The sequence below is a fragment of the Lytechinus pictus genome, chromosome 7, assembly GCF_037042905.1.
Source record: "Lytechinus pictus isolate F3 Inbred chromosome 7, Lp3.0, whole genome shotgun sequence".
NCBI classification, from domain to species: domain Eukaryota; kingdom Metazoa; phylum Echinodermata; class Echinoidea; order Temnopleuroida; family Toxopneustidae; genus Lytechinus; species Lytechinus pictus.
The window spans coordinates 27,263,907-27,285,422 of record NC_087251.1 but is presented as its reverse complement, the minus strand read 5'-3'; the positions used below and the strand labels follow the sequence as shown (position 1 = coordinate 27,285,422).

Sequence of the window (21,516 nt, the reverse complement as noted above, 5' to 3'; positions counted from 1 at the left end):
GAAAAAATCTTTATAAAAGACATAAAGCTGATTATTAATTTATATTCATTATATGGGATGGCTCCAAATGGGATACCAGAAATATTCCATTAATTGTCAATTGGTGCAATGTTTTTCCTAACAAGTGGAATATTTCTGGTATTCCATGAAAAAAAGCCATCTAATATAATTATCTATCCCCCCCAAAAAAAAAAGTGAATTGTCAAATTGTGTCACCTATCACAGTCAGTTAATATGGCCTCACTTTATGAGATTAGTTTGATCATTGAACTGCAACTAACATGTAGCTCTTTTTGACTCATGAAGTACATGTATCACTGCAATCTATGTTGCACATTATATTAAATTGATTATTATGCGTGTTGTATTTCAGCGCATGCGCACTTGACTGCAATACGGTGTTATATTGAACAGCAAGTTTTGTAAAGTAGCCAATTGGATATTCGTCAGAAGTTGGTACTTTGTTCAATATGCTGTCGTATTGCACAGGCAAATGATGCAAACCAAGGAGCACATTTTTGATGCATGGCTAAAACACTATACAGATAATAATATGCATAAAAACACTCGTACTGTCTGTGACACAGCTTACATTCCCACAACATAAGATTATTGTGTATAATCGTAAAACTTTGCCCGCGATCAGTTGCTTAGCCTTATGTTACGGGGCCCACAGATCCGCCAAGACTTGGTGGCATACCAACGCGACATGATTGATGTTGATTAGAATTCCGGTCACTTCATTTTCTGTTGTTTTTCTAGTTGGACACTGGCATGGTAGGAGATACATGCATGGACAATCTGCTTGACATCACCATTCAGGAGCAAAATCTCCAACTGAAGATGGATCAACTCAATTCAAAGATAGACAAGTTGTATACCATCATCCAGGAGAAAGAGGCTTTGCTAAAGAGTTTCAAGCAAGAAAAAGAAATGGTAAAGTAGAAACACGATGGTTGGGATGTTTGGTGTTTTTTTTTTTATAAATGCAAGCAACTGAATTATTTGGTTGGTGGGGTAGGGGGAGGGCGGTTGTTTCACTTATGGGCAATTCCATAGGTTGTTGGACATGAGCTCAATGTGTCTTTGTACATAAAGCCCATCTGAACCGTAACGTGAGTAACCACTTTATCTGCACCCCTTGTAAAAACCATGTGTTCTTTATTTTTTTAATTATATACAAATTTGTCTCCCTAATATACTTCTTTGAAATGGATATAATCAACTTTCATAAAAGCCTTGCATGAGGACACTTTTCACTTAAGTCCACTTTTCATATTATGCATGTCCAAATCATGTAACATGAGTAACCGACACATTTCAAAGATTTGTCAGGAGCATACTGTATAAGCTGTAATTTTCGCGGGGGTTTTATTTTCGCGGATTTCGCGAATTGCCGATCGGCCGCGAATTTAACAACACGCGAAAATATTGACACACTTCTTAGTCAGTGCCAATGTCCCCAACAGCAAAGCTTTGCTATTGAAAACATACTGTGTAGTGAGAAAATGGAGATATGCACCTCTATATGTACAAAAAATAAGGCTTAGAAAGTACAGTTAGTGATTCAAAAAGTTAGCTAGAATTTCACTTTTTTTAATTTCTCAAACAAAATCATAGCCTAAAGTATTTTTTAACATTATTTTATCAATATCTATACACTCACTGTAATATTAAAATGTATTTTCCATGAAATAATTTGATATTATTGTCATCTGATTGACTCTATACACACGTTATGGCAGCTATTTGCATACTCATTAATATTCATAAGTCACATGACCAGAGCTTTTACAAGTGAAGATTCTGTTCACAAAATTCCACATTTTTGCACTTTTACCAACTTTTTGAAAAATGAATAGAACAAAACACAATTCTAAAGATTGCTTAACCCTATAAATTGCAGATCAAACTGTGGCATGATGAATTTTCAGATCTAAAGGTAAAAAAATTGAAATTTAAGCCACCTTTTTCCACAGTTTGTAACTGTTTTTACAGGGACATATTTATGTACAAAACACACATCAGCATGGTTACCTTAAAGAGTAGAGATTTGCACGTGATTTGCACTAGTTTTACTTCTTTTAAATGCTGTGGAAATGTTTTCTACATCTTCCGATCGCGAATTTAACAACCCGCGAAAATGTCGGGACCCCCGCGATTCGCGAAAAATTCTGTACGCGAAAATAACAGCTTCTACAGTAATGAAATTTCCCAAGTTTTGTTTTTATACAAAGGATAGTCAGACTGCGTACTATGTTGTGATAAAAAGATGTTTAGTTCCTATCAATAATAATGGAGTTACAGCTCCAAGTATGAGTCAAGGTGTCTCCAAATGTAACGTGAGTAACCGTGGAATAGCCCTTATAGCACAATGCCCCGACATCCAGACCCCTTTTCAAGAAGATAAATGGACATAATCTTTTCAATGAGAGTTTATCATTTTCCATCCCCCAATCTGGTAAGATAATCATTGTTGTCAGGGTTTTTACTTTCTGAAATTCAATTTCTTTCAATGAATACATGAAATATCAAATTCATAAAGATCCTTCTTTCAGAAAGTGGTGGTCATTAATGGTATTGTATGTCAGAAATCTTTCATGTTTGTGGGTCATGACACTTTGCATGTTTTTTTCCCCCTACAGGTTATCAGCAGTCTTTCAGAGTTGAGAGACGTATTGTATGTCAGAAATCTTTCATGTTTGTGGGTCATGACACTTTGCATGTTTTTTCCCCCTACAGGTTATCAGCAGTCTTTCAGAGTTAAGAGACAAGAGACTCAATCTTCTATTAGGTATGTCAAGTCAGCGTAACTCTTCCCTTTGCCGGAGAAAACTGCGCTCTCTGGACTTTATCTGTAGGACCATTCTTAGGAAAATGAAATGTTGCAATTATCCCAACCATTTTGAGGGCCTGTAGCTTTATAAACTTGCACTGTTCCTTTGTCATTTTATCTGTACGTTAACATATATTGTGTGGTGGTTAGTGGCCAGTGATGATTTATCTCGAATAAAGCGAACAAGTTTTTTTAACATCCATAAAATTTATGTCTGTAACGTACTGGGTCTGGGAGTCAGTTGCAGTGGATAGCTTGATTGTTAGTTATATTTTGATACATGTTATTTCCTTGCATAGGTGTGGAGTATCAGCCAAATTGAGGCATAATTTGAATAAGACTGTAATATTTGATGCCAAATTATGACTTTTGTGTGTTCAAATGTATTTAATTTAAATCCATTTATCTCTTTAATAAAAACAAAATGCAATACATTGAGAAAATAAAAGATTTCTTAATATCATAGTAAAACAACAAAATACATACATGTTGATGTGAGTTTCAAGGGGTTTGTTAGCAGTTTGAAACGTTCTGTAATTTATTTTATGTCTAGAACAAAGCAGATAATCTGTTTTACCAGAGGGGAATCCAATCATGACCTTAAAATATTCCTATCACTGGTAGCGAGATATTCTGCTCATTTTCTTTATTACATGTCACCACCAGGTTGGCAAGGCTACTTAACTTTTTGGGGTGGGTTGAGGTAAATGAGAAGAGAGTATAATAAATTATGCCATGTCAAAAGGAAGGTGATGTAATTTCTTAATATAATGGTGGTTGTGTACGTAATGTTTCAGGCAGGTTAGATGTTTGACAATCGCGTGGATCTGATCCTTTAATGTGAAAAAAAATTCCTTGGGTTGAAAACCAAACCTGTGATTCCAGATGGAAAAGAAGGGCAAGGTCAACATTACTTTCGTGATGTCAAACTGCTGAAGTGAGTCACTGGGAAAATATGGTAATGATCAACCTCATTTTGAACCAAATTTCATCACTTATCTGTTTTTCTCCAGGACTGACCTCAAGTGAGAAGATTAGCAAATCAGTTTCAAGCATGGCTTCAAGTAGCAGTAGCCACACTGACAATGGTCCATCTTCATCAAGCCACTCAAACAGTCTTCAGACAGACATCCAGGAGACGGGAATAAGCGATGTCCTCAGTGAAGCATTGCAGTCTGGAGGGGAGGGTGATATCGTGATTTCTAATGTGATGTCGGTGGCTCAAGAAACGCCTAGTGAAGGCTTCAGGATAATGTTAAGAAGTCCCGCCAGGAATGTGTCAGATCAGAGTCAAGGGACAGTGGACACCTTTGGGGATGTGGGACACTACCAGAATGAACAGAGCATTGATATAGGAAGTTCTCAGCAGTCTCTTGCAGGCCAAAGCATCGAAGTTGTCCCACAGGTCATGAGCAGGGAGAGCCTTGCTAAGACTCTGCAGGAGCTCAATAGCTGTGGAGGTGGCATCAAGGTAAACATCGTGTCCTCAGATGAAGACACTCTCTATGGAATTGACTGCAAACAGCTGATGCATGGAGATTCCCAACTCTCAGGCAGCGATGTGATTGGAGCAGTTGCTAAGCTGATGTCCCCAGACACAGACAGGGTGACTCAGAGCATGGAGCTGTCCTCATTTTCTGATATCACCTCTGAGCAACATCACATGTTTGCAGAGTGTGGTCAGGTTAGGAACAACAAAGAAAGAATACCACTATTTCCGGCAGACAATAGAGAGAGTACATCTGAATTCAGATCACCACACAATAACGTAACATCATCAGAAAATTCAGTTAGGACAATTAAGCAAGAACCATCAGATAATGACGAAATTTGCCAAAAGCAGGACTACTTTGAACCCTACACCACGAAGCGAAAGCGATTGAACGAGATATCTGAAGATACCCAAGCAAAGAGACTCAAAAACAACCAGCAAGACACAACTCTACCTGGAAATGTACAAGAACCTGGTGAACTGCAGAGTGCAATCAGTTTGTCAGACCCTGTAGGATCAAACAACACCTTGTTATCACAAGTGCGCAATGTGACAAGTGTTTCAGATGCGTTAGGTTCAAAGGACAGTATCCCAGACACCTCGGGTACACTGCAGACAGCAGATGGAAATCCAGAGGAACAGAAGCCTTCAAGCCCTAGTTCTAAAGGCTATGTGATCAGCATGTGCATCATTGCAGATAAACTCTATGCCTGCATTTCTGACAGCAGATTTATCATATTCAACCTTGCAGTAAGTCTTTTTCAAAAAAATCTTGTATTTACCTCTTGAAATATAACATTTTTACAAAAAGTTACACTTTATTACAAAGAAGACTATATTGGAGCATATAAATTCATTTCCTCTAATGTCAGATAATTCACCTTGAATGTGTGGCATTGTATTTTATCGTTTTCATCTAGTGTGAATTTTCATGAATTTGTTGGAGAAAAAAAAATCAGCATTAAAGATTTTGGGATATACACTTCCTAGTCGACTTCATTTATTTACAAGAAATTCTCTATTATGTGGCATAAAATTGATAACTTTTGAATCAAGGTGTTTTTTTGTTTTTTTCAAAAGAGGATAATGGGGGTACTTTAATTATTTGATGTAGATATTTTTCTGAAATAATGGCTTTATGTATAAGACTCTTAATGGCACATCTTGATATTTCACGTGTATCTTACCACCTTGCTCAAGTTGCTATGTACTTACCACATACTCTGATACAAGTTTTTATTGCTCTGATGAGTTGTGAAATGATCAGTTATCTATACTGATGCTTGATTTTTTTTCTAATGAAAGTCAAGCTATCAAATATCACCCTCCCCACACTCCTAGTAGATAATTGTGAAAAAGGAAGTAAGAGGAGACTATCATTGATTTTACCAGCCATTTCTCACATTACTTTACCATCTACTATAATGATATTAAAACCATATTTTTGCATTGAATACCATCAGACCAACAAGATTGATACAGAAGAGGATCTCGCTCTGAAAAATATCAAGAACTTTGAACTGTGGAGAGACACTACTGCGAACAAGATGGTGGCTTTTGCCAGTAACGGTAGCAGAAACCTGGTTCAGTTTGATGTTCAGGTAGGCATTGAAGCGGGCCCTGTTGCATGAAACCTACAATTAATGCTAACTCTGCCATTACTTTTAGCTACCATGGCAAATTTGCCAAACAACCAATCAAATTAAGGCTTCAAAGGAAGATGGCATGGATGGCAGTCACTATGTTGGTTTTATGCAACAGGGCACTGGCATCTAATGGACGAACCACAAGACTTGCCATATTAATCTTGTAAACCCAGATTAGTTATTAGTTCAGAAGACTAGGGGTCATTAATCTTGAAACAAGAAATTTCACAATCTTGTGCAAAAGCTGATGGATGATCAGTCATGTAAAACTTGTTAATGTTTTAGCTGTTTTGTAATTGATCCAGAAAAACCTCCACAATGTTCCTCTGTATATATGTATCGCGTCTTTCATGCTTTTCTCCCTCATTCGCTCCTTCCTTCTTTCCTCCTATTCTCCGTCCCTTCCTTCTTCCTGCTTTCCCATGCCTCCCTCCTTCACTCCCTTTTCTGTCCCTTACTCCCTCCCCTTCCTTGCTCCTTCCCATACTCCTTCCTTCACTTTCCCTCCCCCAGTCCATCCATCCCTTCTTCCCTCCCTTCATTCTGTTATCCTCTCTCCCTCCTCCTTACTCTTTATTCTTTTCTCCATCTACCCATGTGCCCTCCCACTATTCATCCATCCTTCCCCTTCTCTTCTCCCACCTTCCTCGCTATTTTCCCTCCCTCCCACGTCCTCTATCACTCCTTCCTCGTTACTTCCTTCTATCCTTCATCTATCTGTCCCTTTCTTTACCACCCCCTCCCTTCCCTTCTCTTTCCCTCCCTGCCCACCCACCCCCCTCTCTCCCTCCATCTCTCTATATTTGATGAGGAACATGAAGTAGTCCACCTTGACGGGGTGTGGGGGCTTGTCATCAACCCAGTGGTCTTTGCCTGGGTCACTGTAGCAGAGACCTGTCACCCGTAGCTTGGGAGGCACCACAAGGCCCTGGGAAGGTTACTAAGAGGCTATTTCAAATGTCAAAATGAATCAAATTTTTTTCACACAGCTGTTTTTTTTTTTTTTTTTGCCTGCATAGCAGAGTTAGAATATAGGCACTGGTTTTCCTACAGCTGAGGCAACGTCAGTTTTTTAATTATCATAACTTAAAAATTATATGGATCTATTTCATCACTGACAATTTGGCACGAGTTACAGGTTTCATGATCAAGGTCAAAGGTCATTTAGGATCAATGGACTTTGACCATACTGTATCAACATTGAAATCTTAACCATGGTTAAAATTGAAATGTTATAACTTTGAAAGTAATTGATCCATTTCATGAATCTTAAGGCCACCGCACGCCTTACGACTGTTCGCGATCCGATTTTGAAACAAATCGCATTTTGCTCTTTTTCTGAAAATTTTATTTGAGGTTAAAATTAATTGAAAGAATACTAATATAACCATTTTGAAAGATTGCAAGCCTTTATTTTGGAGGAAAGGCCAAATTCGTTTCAAATCGTAGTCAATCGTACGACTGCTATGACGTCATTACGACTAGATATTAAATTTGCTTTTATTCTAAGAAGGATGGTAGCAGAGTCACAGATTTGAACAGAGGTATTCGTACAATGATTTCGAACATTACGCAGTAAGATATTCCAAGTCTCAATATTCGCATCAAATTCTACTACGTTTTATTCCAAAATTGAGTCGCAGACCAATCGTAAGGTGTGCGGTTGCCTTTAGACATATCTCTAAAAAAAAGTATCACTGATCACTTTGCATGACTTTCAGGTCACATGATCAAGTTCAGTGGTCATTTGAGGACATCGAACTTAGTATTTTTTTTATTATATGAATTGTGTTTTGTTAAAATTTATTTATCTATGTTTTTAAAGTCAATACTTCTGCTATATTAGATCATAAAGCAGGTGAGACTGCCAGGGGCGTTCATCTTGTCATATGTTTGCTTTATCACGGAAGTATGAAGGGCTAAAAGTCATGGTCAATATTTTACAAAATTTGACTTTACTACCTATAATTACAAACGGGTAATAACATAAATATACTTGACATTTAACATGTTTGTTGGTGGGAATGTCAATTTTGGAAATAACTAAAAATGATTGATAACAAAATTAGCTTATTTATGTAAATGTGTCCTTTATAGGAAGCAACCTCTTTGGGAGTGTTACCTGAAGCGATTTGGGACAATTTCAGTGATTTTCATTGCTTGAAAATTGTTATAAGTTCTTGAATAACATGATTCTAATTGGCTGAGAGCAAATATATCAGTGAAAAGTCATTGATAAGATGGTTTATGAAACGCTTCCTTGATCTTTATTCCCCAGCTGTGTTACCCATGGTTTGGAAGCACTGGTCACATGACTCTAGAAAGCTTATTCAGTGTTATGATATGCAGGGTGTCTTTAGCTGAGATGTGTTACCAGTGGTATTTGTTTGGGCTCCTGGGAACATAGAGCTGTTACGTTATTATCAAACCCGTGGATAGGATTATGTATTTACAACTTGGTGCAGACAAGTAATTTTAATGCTCTCTGGATGGCTACATGTCATCATTTGATATACCATTACCAGTGTAGTTTCTATTCATGTGAAGAAAATATCAATTTATGCCAAGAATAAAGTTGTTTGTGTTTGTGTATTTCTTTGTTCATGTTGTGTTTACAGCGTAAAGAATTTCTTCAGACCATGGTGCTTCAAAAAGAGGTATCTTGCCTTCATTTGAAGTGGAATAGCCTGTATGCAGGTCTGGTTAATGGAGAAATTGCTAACATCAATGTACAGGTATGATCCAGGAGTATTGTATTTTGCAAAGAGCCTTTGGAAGAGCATCACAAAATATTCATGTTATTTGGACCCGTCTCAGAGTTGGGGGAGAGGGATTCCTCCCCCTCGAGATTGCGGCCATCGACCGCAAAACACCTTTCAAAATTGTCAAATTACTTTAAAAAAAAAACAGGTGTGAGTGAGACGATAGTACGTTTGTTTTCTTATGTATTTTGACATTCAACACCATTTTTCTTGTCTTTTGAATCCAGGGCCCTGTCTTTTTACAAGGAGTTATGATTGATTCAATCTCAAGTATGAAATTCCATCAATATCATTTTTGTCTCACCTGCATAGCAGAGTGAGACTATAGGCGCCGCTTTTCCGACGGCGACGGCGGCGGCGGCGGCGTCAACACCAAATCTTAACCTGAGGTTAAGTTTTTGAAATGACAGCATAACTTAGAAAGTATATGGACCTAGTTCATGAAACTTGGCCATAAGGTTAATCAAGTATTACTGAATATCCTGCCTGAGTTTCATGTCACATGACCAAGGTCAAAGGTCATTTAGGGTCAATGAACTTAGACCATGTTGGGGGAATCAACATCAAAATCTTAACCTAAGGTTAAGTTTTTGAAATGTCATCATAAATTAGAAAATATATGGACCTAGTTCATGAAACTTATACATAAGGTTAATCAAGTATCACTGAACATCCTGCATGAGTTTCACGACACATGACCAAGGTCAAAGGTCATTTAGGGTCAATGAACTTTGGCCGAATTGGGGGTATCTGTTGAATTACCATCATAACTTTGAAAGTTTATGGATCTGATTCATGAAACTTGGACATAATAGTAATCAAGTATTACTGAACATCCTGTGCAAGTTTCAGGTCACATGATCAAGGTCAAAGGTCATTTAGGGTCAATGAACTTTGGCCAAATTGGGGTATTTGTTGAATTACAGCCATAAATTTGAAAGTGTGTTGGTCTAGTTCATAAAACTTGGACATAAGAGTAATCAAGTATCACTGAACATCCTGTGCGAGTTTCAGGTCACATGATCAAGGTCAAAGGTCATGTAAGGTCAAAGAACTTTGGCCACGTTGGGGGTATTTGTTGAATTGCCATCATATCTCTATAAGTGTATTGGTCTAATTCATAAAACGTGGAAATACGAGTAACCAAGTATCACTGAACATCTTGTGCGAGTTATAGTAGTTTTCAAAATCAGCACTGCTGCTATATTGAATCGCGTGATGCAGGTGAGACGGCCAGAGGCATTCCACTTGTTAATAGAAGAAATTTACACAATATCCCCCTAATGTATAGATATACATCACATTTAGAATGTAATTTGAATGGACATATGTATGCTAGATGTTAAGGTCATTGGAATCTTGTAGATCAATCAGAGAAATTGCAACTCTTTGGTAGACAGGGACTTGTTGATTTTCCATCAGGCGATGATCTAGCCTGATTAGACACAATACCATTATAGGGCCATATTCTTTTTGCACAATTTTGGCATAGCGAGACTATTGTGTCTAATCCATGTCTGCTTTTGATACAACCTTCTTTGCCAAGCTACGTAATGATCATCTCTTCGTACCTTCCCACTCTCAAACAGAAATCCAGGGTAACATGGTACTATGACTGCACGCCAACATTTGCTGTAACCGCCATTGCTTCTACACTAGAGGGCGGTATAAAACTGCTCATAACGGCTTCTGAGGATCGCACCGTGTCCATCAGACAAGCAAATGATGGTCTACTGCTCCGAAGTCTGGACGGACACATAGATGTGGTGACTGACTTTCAGGTAGTTGGCCTCTCTATAGTCAATAATCTTGAGAAATTTTTAACATCTTTTCAAGTTATAGCAAAAGCAAGACAGAGGCATTGCTTTCCTAATTGGGGCAGTTATGTAGTTTACACAAGGGATTACATACATTCGCTTCTGCTGATCAGCGTCAAATTTTCAGTTAAAATGCAGACCATAGAAATATCAGCTTTTATGTGCAGTTGATTAATTTGCTGATCATTCATTGTAATGTCAATGCACAAAGCTTAGATCATCTCAGATCAGGATTCACACCCTGACTATGAAACAAATCCAAAAAAAACAGAACACTCTAATACACACTTGAAATAGTGTATGAAATTTATAATTGCATGCCACAGAATCAATTATATTCTTGTTACAGTTGACATCTATATTGAACTTCTTGAGTGTGGTCAAATTATAGATTGGCTAAGCTCTAACAAATTTTTCTCTGACTTTGTTGTCTTTTTTTACTCCAGGTGTTGGGATCCCGTGTGTTGAGTAAGGCAAGGAACAATACCATTTTCATTCATGACCTGGATGTAAGTTTGATTACTTTTGTGATTAATCTTCTTTATCTATAAGTTTGATTATCTTATTGATTAATCTTCTTTAACTATGAGAGGGTGCTGTGTGCATTGGCAAATTGTCTCAATATAATAGATGTGATGAAGCTCAGTGCAGTTGACTGGATTATTCTGTGAGCCATAGTGCTTCAAACTCTCGCTCTTTTTTTCAGTTGAAGCTGACTCAGACAGGGTAGGTCATTAAGGGTTAATCATTTGGGAAATGAAATATTGATATTCCTTGCTGCCATCGAAGGATGGAATAAGAGATGAATAACTGAAGAGAAACAGGAAATAAGTTAGCACTATTTTCCTGTTCTCATCTGCTCTTCTTTAGGGATGTACTGTAGATTTTGTTGAATGTTGTTACATATTCATGATTAGCTTCATTATCATGAGATTTAGCTCCATCCGGTGGATTTCCTCTTTTTATTGAAAGCTTTCCAATCTCTCAGGGTTCTACCATCATATCTCAGTGATATGCTTTCCCATAATCTTGCTTAGGCCCAGTTCTACTTTAGTCCATTTTTTTCAAACCAAGTCCTGCTTTGGTCCAGTTCTGTTTTGCTCCTTTGGCCTTTCGGTCCTGCTTTAGTTCATTGAGTTGGGCCTAGTCCTGCTTTGGTCCAGTTTTGGTTTTCTTCATAGGCTTGGGTCTAGTTCTGCTTTGGTCCATTGGCTGAGGTTCAGTCCAGCTTTGGTCATTAGACATGGGCCTGGTCCTGCTTTGGTTCAGTCTTGATTTTGTTCATAGGCTTTGGTCAAGTCCAGCTTCTGTCCTAGTCTCTCTCTGCCTTTTTTCTGTTTTTTTAAGGGGATGGGGTCCTGTCCTGATTTGTCCAATGTTGCTCCAATACTTCTTGGGACAGGAGGCTTAGGTTGGTCCTGTTAGTCCCGCTCGTTTTCGAGAGCTTTTGGTAAGCTGGTACCTCATCTTACCTTCTTATGTTTTACATAGTCAAACCTATTATCATTGCAAGTCATTACAATAGGTTTAAACCGGTCCTGCTCATTGAATATCATGTATGTAGTACATTGCACCGTATTCTCTAACTTTTGAATATTTCTTTTATTTGTGTATGAAAAATTGAGTCATCTTTTCAATTATCTTTTAACAGACTGGAGATGTCATTCATCGTATCAAGCATCAAACGAAGATCGCATGTTGTGTCATGTCAGGAGACACTCTAGCAGTAGCTGGTTATACTGGCAATGTCTACTACTACAAAATAATGGTAATTTGAATTCCTTGATCCCACAAAACAGATAGACGGGGGGAGGGGGGCTATTTTCACACCTACTGCGTAAATCTGCAACATTGGATAAGTATTAACAATGAATGGGGATTTCCAATGCTCTTTTATTTTCCATGGCTATTTGAAGCATTTCGGATGTAAAAGTGTTATTTTTTCCCTGGTTCAATATCAAATTGTTGTTGGAGGGGAGGAGGCCAAAAATGTCAGAGCTACCAAAATAGCTAGATTACATTCAATGGAAACGTGGAAGCCCGATTATTGATAACCAAGGTTAATAAGCAATTTCAGCACTCAACCATTCTGACGTATGAGAAAGGAATCCACATTTTTAACATTGAGAGGTCTGGACAGTTTTTCCCAATTTATTTGATAGAATTACTGTGCACTCCTATGGGAAATGCAATTTCTTTCCTTTTTGTTGAAGCAAAATCATCCCAAGAACTTATAATCAGAAGTGTTGGGATGTCTTCAATTCCATGCTATTATTTCAAAAGCAGCATTGATGGTGACAATTTGATCTAGCATTACAGATATCATTTCTCTCCTGCACAGACTGATGAGGTAGACATCTTTGACAGTGGTTGTGGGACTATAACTTGTATGACTGCTTCTCAAGATATGGTGAGTTACACACTCAGGAGGCTGTTTCTCAATGAGTTCATTCTGACTATAAGTCATGCTTAAGCAACAATGTGCACATGACATTTAATGAGCAGTCTTATGTAATCAGACAATTAATTGCTTTTTGTTTGGGGGCCAGTTGCTGAAAGAGTTGGGATTACATATAACTCAAAAAAATTAGATTTAACAAGCCCCTGAAATCACTTTGTGTTATGCCCACTTGGTCTCATCAAACTTCATATACACTTTGTCGAACACTACAAAGCTTGCTGATTAGACATATTAGAAATGGTTCAAACAAAAATTAGACAATATATAGAGAGCAAAGTTAATATGACTATTAGACCACCTGCGGTATGATTCTCTAATTGAGAACCTTATTATTCCTAAATATTAATTCCTGGGTTTTCTTCATAAAAACTTTTAATAATTTCAAAATGGACAATTTCTATAACAAGTTTACTATCAGCCAATCAAATCGAATTATTTCAGTAGCTTACCTTTGAATTGTTATTGCAAATTTGTTGCTATAACAAGTTTTATAAAACGGCCCCATGGCTTAATATTTGTCCCAGGCTAATTACAATCCAAACTCACTTGTTCAGTTCACTGCTTTTCAGTACGGACCAATTTATCATACTGCATATGAAAATATATTGACACACTCAGTCCACCAGTCTTTAGTCTAAAAGTTTTAATTTATATTTTAAACTACGATCGTACTCTCCTTGACTTTGTCCAATATCTCCTCTAAATCAATGTTCTGTATTCCGACCAATCCATGTTTTCCATAACGATTTCGATATGATGTTGTATCTGATTGACAGGTGTTTCTTGGGATCCAAGATGGGTTCATCGATGTCATTCCTCTCTACCCTTCAACCATCTACCCCTGTGAGGTAATTAATATCTTCATTTTGTTAGATCTCTTTAATTTGCTCAAAGTCGTGACAGAGGGTCAACATTTTGGGTAATTTAATATTTCCAAGCCAGATTTTTTAATTGAGTAGAATTATGCCTAACATTATTACAAGAAACAAAATGTGTGCAATTGTCTTTGCATTGACTTTGTGCAATTGAAGTGGTGTAGAGGCCTCTTTTATGTCAAGTGCCAAGATATTCAACCCTATCCTTCTCTTGACACGCCATACTGCAGCATCTCTGACATTTGTTACAAATTCTTTTCTGCACTGAATAGAATAGCAATCGTTCCTAGAACAGGTGTCATCTTATACCTCGGTCACACTTGCTCTATGGCAATTTGAAAACAGCCGTTACAAAATTTTTAGTACCAGCTACATATAGTGGGGTTTGAATAAAAATTAATAAAACGGCTGTTTTCGGCTCGCTGTATGGTCGCCGTAGAGCAAATGTGACCGAGGTATTAATCACGAATAACCAAAGAATATAATTCAATACTTTTTCCCCAATGATATCACCACATCAATTGTTCCTGCATTTGGATGCTCTAAAGATCCTACTTTAGCTTATTTCATTTTATGATTAAAAAATACATTTATTCCCATGAGTGGGGTCACTGAATCATTTTTTTTCTCTGCATCTGTAACACAAGGCTAGCAATCATCTTAGAACATTTTTTACTATCAATTGAATGTTCAGTTAATCGTGAATATCAAGTGTACAAATAAACACTAACCTTTGTGTTATGGGACACTGGACTCCTAAACACCTACTTTAGCATATTTCATTATCATAACTAAAATGCTCTAATGTTTATTTCCATTATTGGAGCCCTCCCCCCCCCCCCACCTCTCCACATGCAATAGCAAATCATCTTAACTCCAGAAAACATTTGATATTTATTCCCATCAGTGGAGTCACTGCATAAGTCGTTTCTTGCGTCTGGACGCCCTCAAGACCCATCTTCAGTTTATCCACATACGGCGATCAGCTCGGCAATGCCTCTGGAAGTCTTGTCTCAAGAACTACCCACATAATAATACCACTGTCAAGGTAAACAATTATTTTGATTTGTCTCTTTAATTTTTTAAGTTAATAATAGATATTCCAGATAATTATGAAATTTAAAATATCAAAATGTTTGTTTCCAGTAATGTAAAAAAGGTTTGATCTTCAATGGAAATTACATTTTTTTTTAATGATGGAATCTATAAAAGTGCTTGACATAATTGACTCCTTTATTTCTTTATTGCATGTGTTATGCATTCATAATAGTTTGTGAAACTAAGTAAATATTCAAAAATTCTGTTACTGTCCTGTGCATCATTAAATTTTTGCTTTATATTCATTATTATTATTCTTTCAAAACAACATTTTCTCCAGTGAAATTGGCCTTTCAGTTAATCTGTGTTTTCTAAACAAGTATTTCTTTATGACCTAAAAAAACAATAACTGAAGACTTGTGTATTACACACTATTATGTAATACTTTATTGATTAAAACATAACAATGAAAATAATATTATGAATCCAATGTTGCTTGCTTATATCACTATTAAATTGAAAGTTTGACAGTACCATGTTTTTTCTGAAGATAAATGTACAATTTGTTTTCTTCTTTATCTTTGCAGGCCATTGAACAGCATGTGTTTTCCCACCTGAAGGACCTTAAAAAGGGTGGAATGTAGATGTATCCTAGAGGACTACCTTTGACAGTCATGAAATCATCATCGTACATCCAGGAGTAGTCATGTGATAGGCCTCGATTGCTCAGGACAGTTGTGCGACATTCATTGATTCCCGAAGACAGTCGTGTGGCATTGTTGATTCCTCAAGACAGTCCTGCGACATTGATTGATTCCCGAAGATAGGCATATGACATTTGTTGATTCCGAAAGACAGTTATTTGGCATTAGTTGATTCCAAAAGACTGTCATTTGACGTACACTGATTCAATAGTACAGTTATGTGATTGCTAAGGATAACATGTGTTGATTCCTTATTCTGATTACAGTCATGTGACATATGTTGAGTTTAGAGGAAAGTCATGTGATTGCTAGGGAAAGTCATGCGACATATGTAGATTCCTGAAGACAGTCATGTGACTGACATTAAGGAAAAAGTCAAGTGACATACTGTATGTCAATTCTAAAATACTGTCATGTGACATTGATTGATTTCTGAGAACAGTCATGTAACATACATTGATTTGTTAGGAAAGTTATGTGACATGCATTGATTGCCGAGGACAGTCTATGTGACATTCATAGATCCCTGAGGAGAGTGAGCCATGTGACAATTATTGGTTCTTCAGGAAAGATATGGGACAGTCATTTGACAATTATTTATTATGGCAAAAAGAAGCTGCTGAAAACTGCTTATCTAATAAAAGAGAGCCAATGGAGTAAATTAGAAAGTCAAAAGGGGCCTAAGCTTTCGATCCTAGCAGAATCTTCGTCAAAGTTAGTCCTCCAGGTCATTTTGCCCCCGACGAAGATTCTGCTAGGATCGAAAGCTTAGCCCCCTTTTGACTTTCTAATTATTTATTATAGAGAAAAGTCATTTGATAGACATTGATTCCTGAGGACACTAATGGGACGTCATTTAGCAATTTTAGATTCCAAGATTGGTCAAGTGAAAGTCAGGTATTACCGAGAGTTGTCATTTGAAAGTCATCGTTGCAAAATGAAGTCATAAGACAACTGAATCTTTGTTCCAACAAGTGAATTAGATCACAGTCATTCTTCAAAGGCTCTTCATTCTGATGTGTAGCATAGCAACCAATATCCGCTGGCCATTCATATTGCTTATCTGGTGTACCTTGATAGGATACCATACTTCTGGGGGGCGTTTCATGAAAGGAATCGTCGGACGTTTTATCCGACAAGTCCCATTTTATCCGACAGTTACCATAGGAACAGTGCCTCTCAGCCAATCAAAATCATGGAAAGATGTCAGATCTGACAACTTGTCGGATGAAAATATTGATGAAACGCACCCCTGGAGTCAATTGCACCAGTATCTGGCATGCTAGTATCCAAAAAAAGTGATAAAGAATATAATGTATGAGGTTCGTCTTAAAAGATTCCTCAAGCTATTGTATATACCAGCAGAAAAGCAGCATTAACTGTTGGTAATGGTCAGTGTACCATTTACAAGTATGAAGATTTGGTGTGGTTTAATGAAATGTAATCACACTTTCAGTGTACGTTAGTCGAGTTGTCTTAGAATTTCATTTTTTTAAGTAAAGTATGACAAACCGCAGTTTGATTCAAATTTGAATGAAAACGATGCTTTTTAAATTGCATTGGGAAATAGTGGGGATGGGGCTACTCAAATTTGATGAAAATCAATGTGCACTTGAACTGAGTGCGAAACACCCACTTTTTTTCTGATTATTACCATTTTTAACAGAAATAGAAGTTCAGTGACAAAAATATAGGCGGTCAAATTGCTCCTATATTATATAAGCAAAGCTACCGATTCCTTTGCTCACAGCTTTGTGATGTCAAGCTGTATGCATGCATTCACAATAAACAATTTTTTTAAGGGAGCCTCATGTGTGTATATTCCGGTAAAGTAATCTTGCACAAATGCATATTTCATGAACTTGTAAAACTTCTTTATGAAGTTATGTATTATCTGTCCTATTTATCAAATGTGATATTATGACATTGACTATTGTGGAGTACAGAAAATACAAACCTTCAGAGTTTGGGGTTGAATTTAACTACAGTGTCCAATGCGAGTGTTGATATTAGAATGAAATAAACACCTACCAAAACACTCAACTTTTTTGATTTATCTGAACCTAGTGACAATTGGGAGCACAATGCAGATCCATCCTTCCTACACTCAATTACCAATACTAACACCATACATGCATTATCACAAAGAAAAATAAATATAATATTGACAGCTTGTATGGGAAAAGGATTATTGTTTGCCGAGTCCAGAGTTTTAAAACGAACTGAAAATAACTCTAATAAATATACATCACTGGAGACAACTAACTGGTTGTGGAGTAAAGATATTTTATCTTCAGCTTTTGTGATTGTTGGATAATTTGCTGACCCAGTGATTGTGTAAGGAACAGAAAATAACTGTTGTAAAGTTACATTAGTGGATCCACATGCTTGTTTCAGATTTTTAGAGATACCCCTTTAACCTTAAAAGGACTGGGCTATTTAAGATATATTGAGGACTATGGGGGGGGGGCCCTGATGACCAATTAGAACGAAAAAATAATCGCCCTTTTATAAATTTCTTTTCCCCCAGACTTTGGACACAAGTATAAAAATGAGCCATTTTCGGCATGACATTGCCTCGTAGAAAGTCATGTGACGTCGCGATGGTATACCCGTATGTCGCTAATTTGGTCTGAAAAGTTGCGCGAGTCTTCAAAGAAAAAAGTCATAAAATTTTGCGGCGCTATCTTTTTTGTGTTTTTGAAATATCGCGCGAAGCGTCGAGGGGGGGCCATCATGCCCCCCCCCCCCCAGTCCTATTAGGGTTAAGGATGGATATAATCATTCATGTAGAATATGAGATATTTCATATATGAAATCTTGAGATCTTTATTGCTTTAAAAAAAGAAAAAGCAGAATGTGTACATTATTCATTGTGCACAAAGAGATAATCAAGCCTTTACATGATCAAGACAGTCTTCACTGTTGGATGTGTAATTGATGCAAAATTTGCAGAGATATTGACACTCTTATATTAAAAGAGAACTAATGCAGCACAATCATATATTTGATTTTGACGAGTAAGTTTTGTTTTATTATAAATTTGATTAAAAATGAGAAGACACAGCCAATTATTGGTAGTACAATATGAATCTCTGATCCCCTTCTGAGAAATTGGCGGGATAACAAAAGCACTTTTGCAGATTTGTACTATTTTAATTTGCTTTTGCCACTTAGTAAAGATGTATTCATGCTTTGTGTATAAAGGCAACTCTACTTTTATACCTATTTTCTTTTCAACATGTTTTTGTTTTTATATTTTTGTAAGATATTCTTTACTGCAGTTTCTTAGAATTGCATCTTGCAAATTAGCATGAACAGTCCAATACTCTATACCTCTGAAGTTAATTTGAAATAGGAGTAGAAAGAGAGCTAAAAATAACATTTCTGATGTAGTATCTGTGATAAGAATTGGTTGTGATGACAAGTTTCTAGTGTTAATATTTTAACATTATTTAGGAGCATTGCACCAGCGCAACATCATTTGAACTATTTTTGTGATAAGCCTGTACACATGAAAGTTATTTGGTAGAGGAAAAAGTTGTGTAAATAAGGTATATTTCCTCAGTATTAAAGTGAATATCATTGTTGTCTACTGTTCAGAAGAAAGAGAACAGTTGGAAAATTATATACCCATGTAGGAGTGTGACACAGATCAAAATCATTATTTTTATACAGTATACCTTGATTTATTTTGTTGAAGAGCATTCAGGCTAGTGCATATATTAAAGTGTAAAAAAGTGTTAAACCAAACTTGTTTGTTTTGTTTTCTTGTTTCATTGTCTACCAGCCTTTGTCCTAGTTTAAATCTTGTTTTCTGTTGCAAATTGCAAAAAGATTAATCATGATAAGGGGCAGGGGCACAAGAGAACAGGGTTGCCATACTAATTGTGTACAAATTTGGGCCAAAAGGTCATCCCCCTCCCCAACCCAATGCAAATTCCCAATGATTTGGTAAGATAATTTTTCACTACAGTAGCTGCATGGGGTGGGGGTTGTAATTCTCTTGCTTTTCTCTCCCTCTCTTCACTCTTATTCTCCCTTTTTCTTGCCCCCTCCCCTTCACTACACTTCTCTCTGGACTCTTCTATTTCTATCTCTGCTTCTTGTTACATTCCCTTCCCTCACTCCTCTCTCCCCTATCACTCCCTCTCATTGTCTCTTCCTTCCTCTCACTCTCGATCTTCTATTTCTACCCCCTCTCCTATCCTTCTCCCTCCCCCTTCCCCACTCCTCTATTTGCCCTCTCTGTTTACTTACACCTTCCATTTTCTCCCTCTCTTTCTACACGCATCTCTTCTACTTTTTTGTAATACCTTTTGGGGCTTCCCAGCTCCATCCCTTCCTTTTAGCTTTCAGCTTTTAATTGAATAAAGCAAAGTACTTTTCAAAACATGTTTGAAGATTATGTTTAGTTAGTAAACAGTTTATTTACAATCATTCAAAATTTAATTGATTAATTTAATTCCTTCAAAGCATCTCTTGCGTCTCCTCTGCCCCAAACGGTTAAGTATTTTCCACCACTTTTAAGTCATTTTCTATTCACAACTTCCTGATATATTTCATCTTCCTCCTGTGCATTCGCATTCTTCCCTTTCTGCATTCAACTTCTCTGCAAACTCCCCGCCTTCCCAAGTCCCAACCCCCTCTGCTTCCATCATCTCAACTTCTGCATCCACCTTCTCTGACCCCCTTTTGTCCCGTTTCCTCCTCTGCATCCACAATCTCCTCAGCCTCCACCCGATCATCTTCTACTTCCTCCTAAGCCTCATCCCTTCTTCATTTACCCTGTCTCCGATATCTCCATCTATTCTGCTTCCCCCATCTCTTCTGCTTCCACCTTCTCATGTGTCTTCAGCTTCTCCTCTGCCTTCCGTCCCTCCAATCCTGCCTCCATCTTATCATAAATCTGACTCCAATATCTGCTCCTCTGTTTCCAACTCATCATCTTCTGCCTCCTCTGCTTCCACCATCTGTTACTCTCCTTCCACTCCCTTCTAGCTGCTTCCACCTCGCTTCCACAATATTATCTGTTTCCACCAGCTTAACCTCTGCCTCCACTTCTTGTCTGCTGTGCCTTCTCCCTTTCTGCTTCAATCCTCTCATGTGCCTCCAACGTACCATTTTCTTTCTTCTCCCCTGCCTCCACCATCTCATCATTTTTCCTCAACGGCTCCTTAACATTAATCTCCCCTGCTTTCAACTTCTCTCTACAGCTTGATATCATATTCATCTGTTCTCACCCCCCGTCCTCAGTCGTCAGTTTTCCTCTTCTGCTTCCCCCTTCGCTTCTGCCTTCACTCTTTCATCTGCCGTCGGCTTCTTCTCATCTTCTGCCTTCATCGTAACCTCTCCCTCTACCTCCTCTCCTTTTCACCATCTCTGCGTTTACATTGTTCTTCATCGCCTCAATATATGCTCTTATTCTTCTTCCACCTCCCAGTCCTCTCTGCCTCCACCATCTATACCTTACCTCCAAGTTAAAAACTGTAAATTGTGTAGTTTATATTTATCATATTACTTAAAGTTAGAAGTAGCCTTTTCCGTTTGTCATATCTACAATGTTTCTTTTGACACCAACAATATACAATCTACTGAAAATTTCCTCCCTCGCTTCGCTCACTTGCAATTTAATAAGCATGGGTCATCAAAGCAAATTTAAAGTTTTATGAGGTAATGAATATCGCATTTCATACCAAACCAATATATCGGTCGAAAAAGACATAGGCCTAAACTGCCACAAAGGTATTAGTATAGTTTATCCGCGTTTAAAAGTTACCGAACCTTTTTGAGAAATTGCACTTAAAGTGATAGGGTACCCTGAATTTAACTCATTAAATTGCTTCATACAGCACTCATTACCCGGACCGAATTTCCACCATTCC

The 21,516-nt window shown here is 37.4% G+C and overlaps 1 protein-coding gene across 2 annotated transcripts in view; it reads left to right on the top strand.

Annotated features, from left to right (window-relative positions):
- LOC129264639 (zinc finger protein 106-like) overlaps window positions 1–19,384 on the top strand; it is a 32,928-nt gene extending 13,544 nt beyond the window's left edge. For both annotated transcript variants that reach the window (XM_064102378.1, XM_064102379.1), the window contains exons 10-21: window positions 763–936; window positions 2,743–2,794; window positions 3,850–5,078; window positions 5,792–5,929; window positions 8,593–8,709; window positions 10,326–10,517; window positions 11,000–11,062; window positions 12,205–12,321; window positions 12,895–12,963; window positions 13,791–13,862; window positions 14,797–14,937; window positions 15,515–19,384. In XM_064102378.1, the coding sequence (XP_063958448.1) occupies window positions 763–936; window positions 2,743–2,794; window positions 3,850–5,078; window positions 5,792–5,929; window positions 8,593–8,709; window positions 10,326–10,517; window positions 11,000–11,062; window positions 12,205–12,321; window positions 12,895–12,963; window positions 13,791–13,862; window positions 14,797–14,937; window positions 15,515–15,571 (2,421 nt within the window). In that variant the 3' untranslated portion in view covers window positions 15,572–19,384. The remainder of the gene's footprint in view (window positions 1–762; window positions 937–2,742; window positions 2,795–3,849; window positions 5,079–5,791; window positions 5,930–8,592; window positions 8,710–10,325; window positions 10,518–10,999; window positions 11,063–12,204; window positions 12,322–12,894; window positions 12,964–13,790; window positions 13,863–14,796; window positions 14,938–15,514) is intronic.
- The last annotated feature ends 2,132 nt before the right edge of the window (window positions 19,385–21,516 follow it).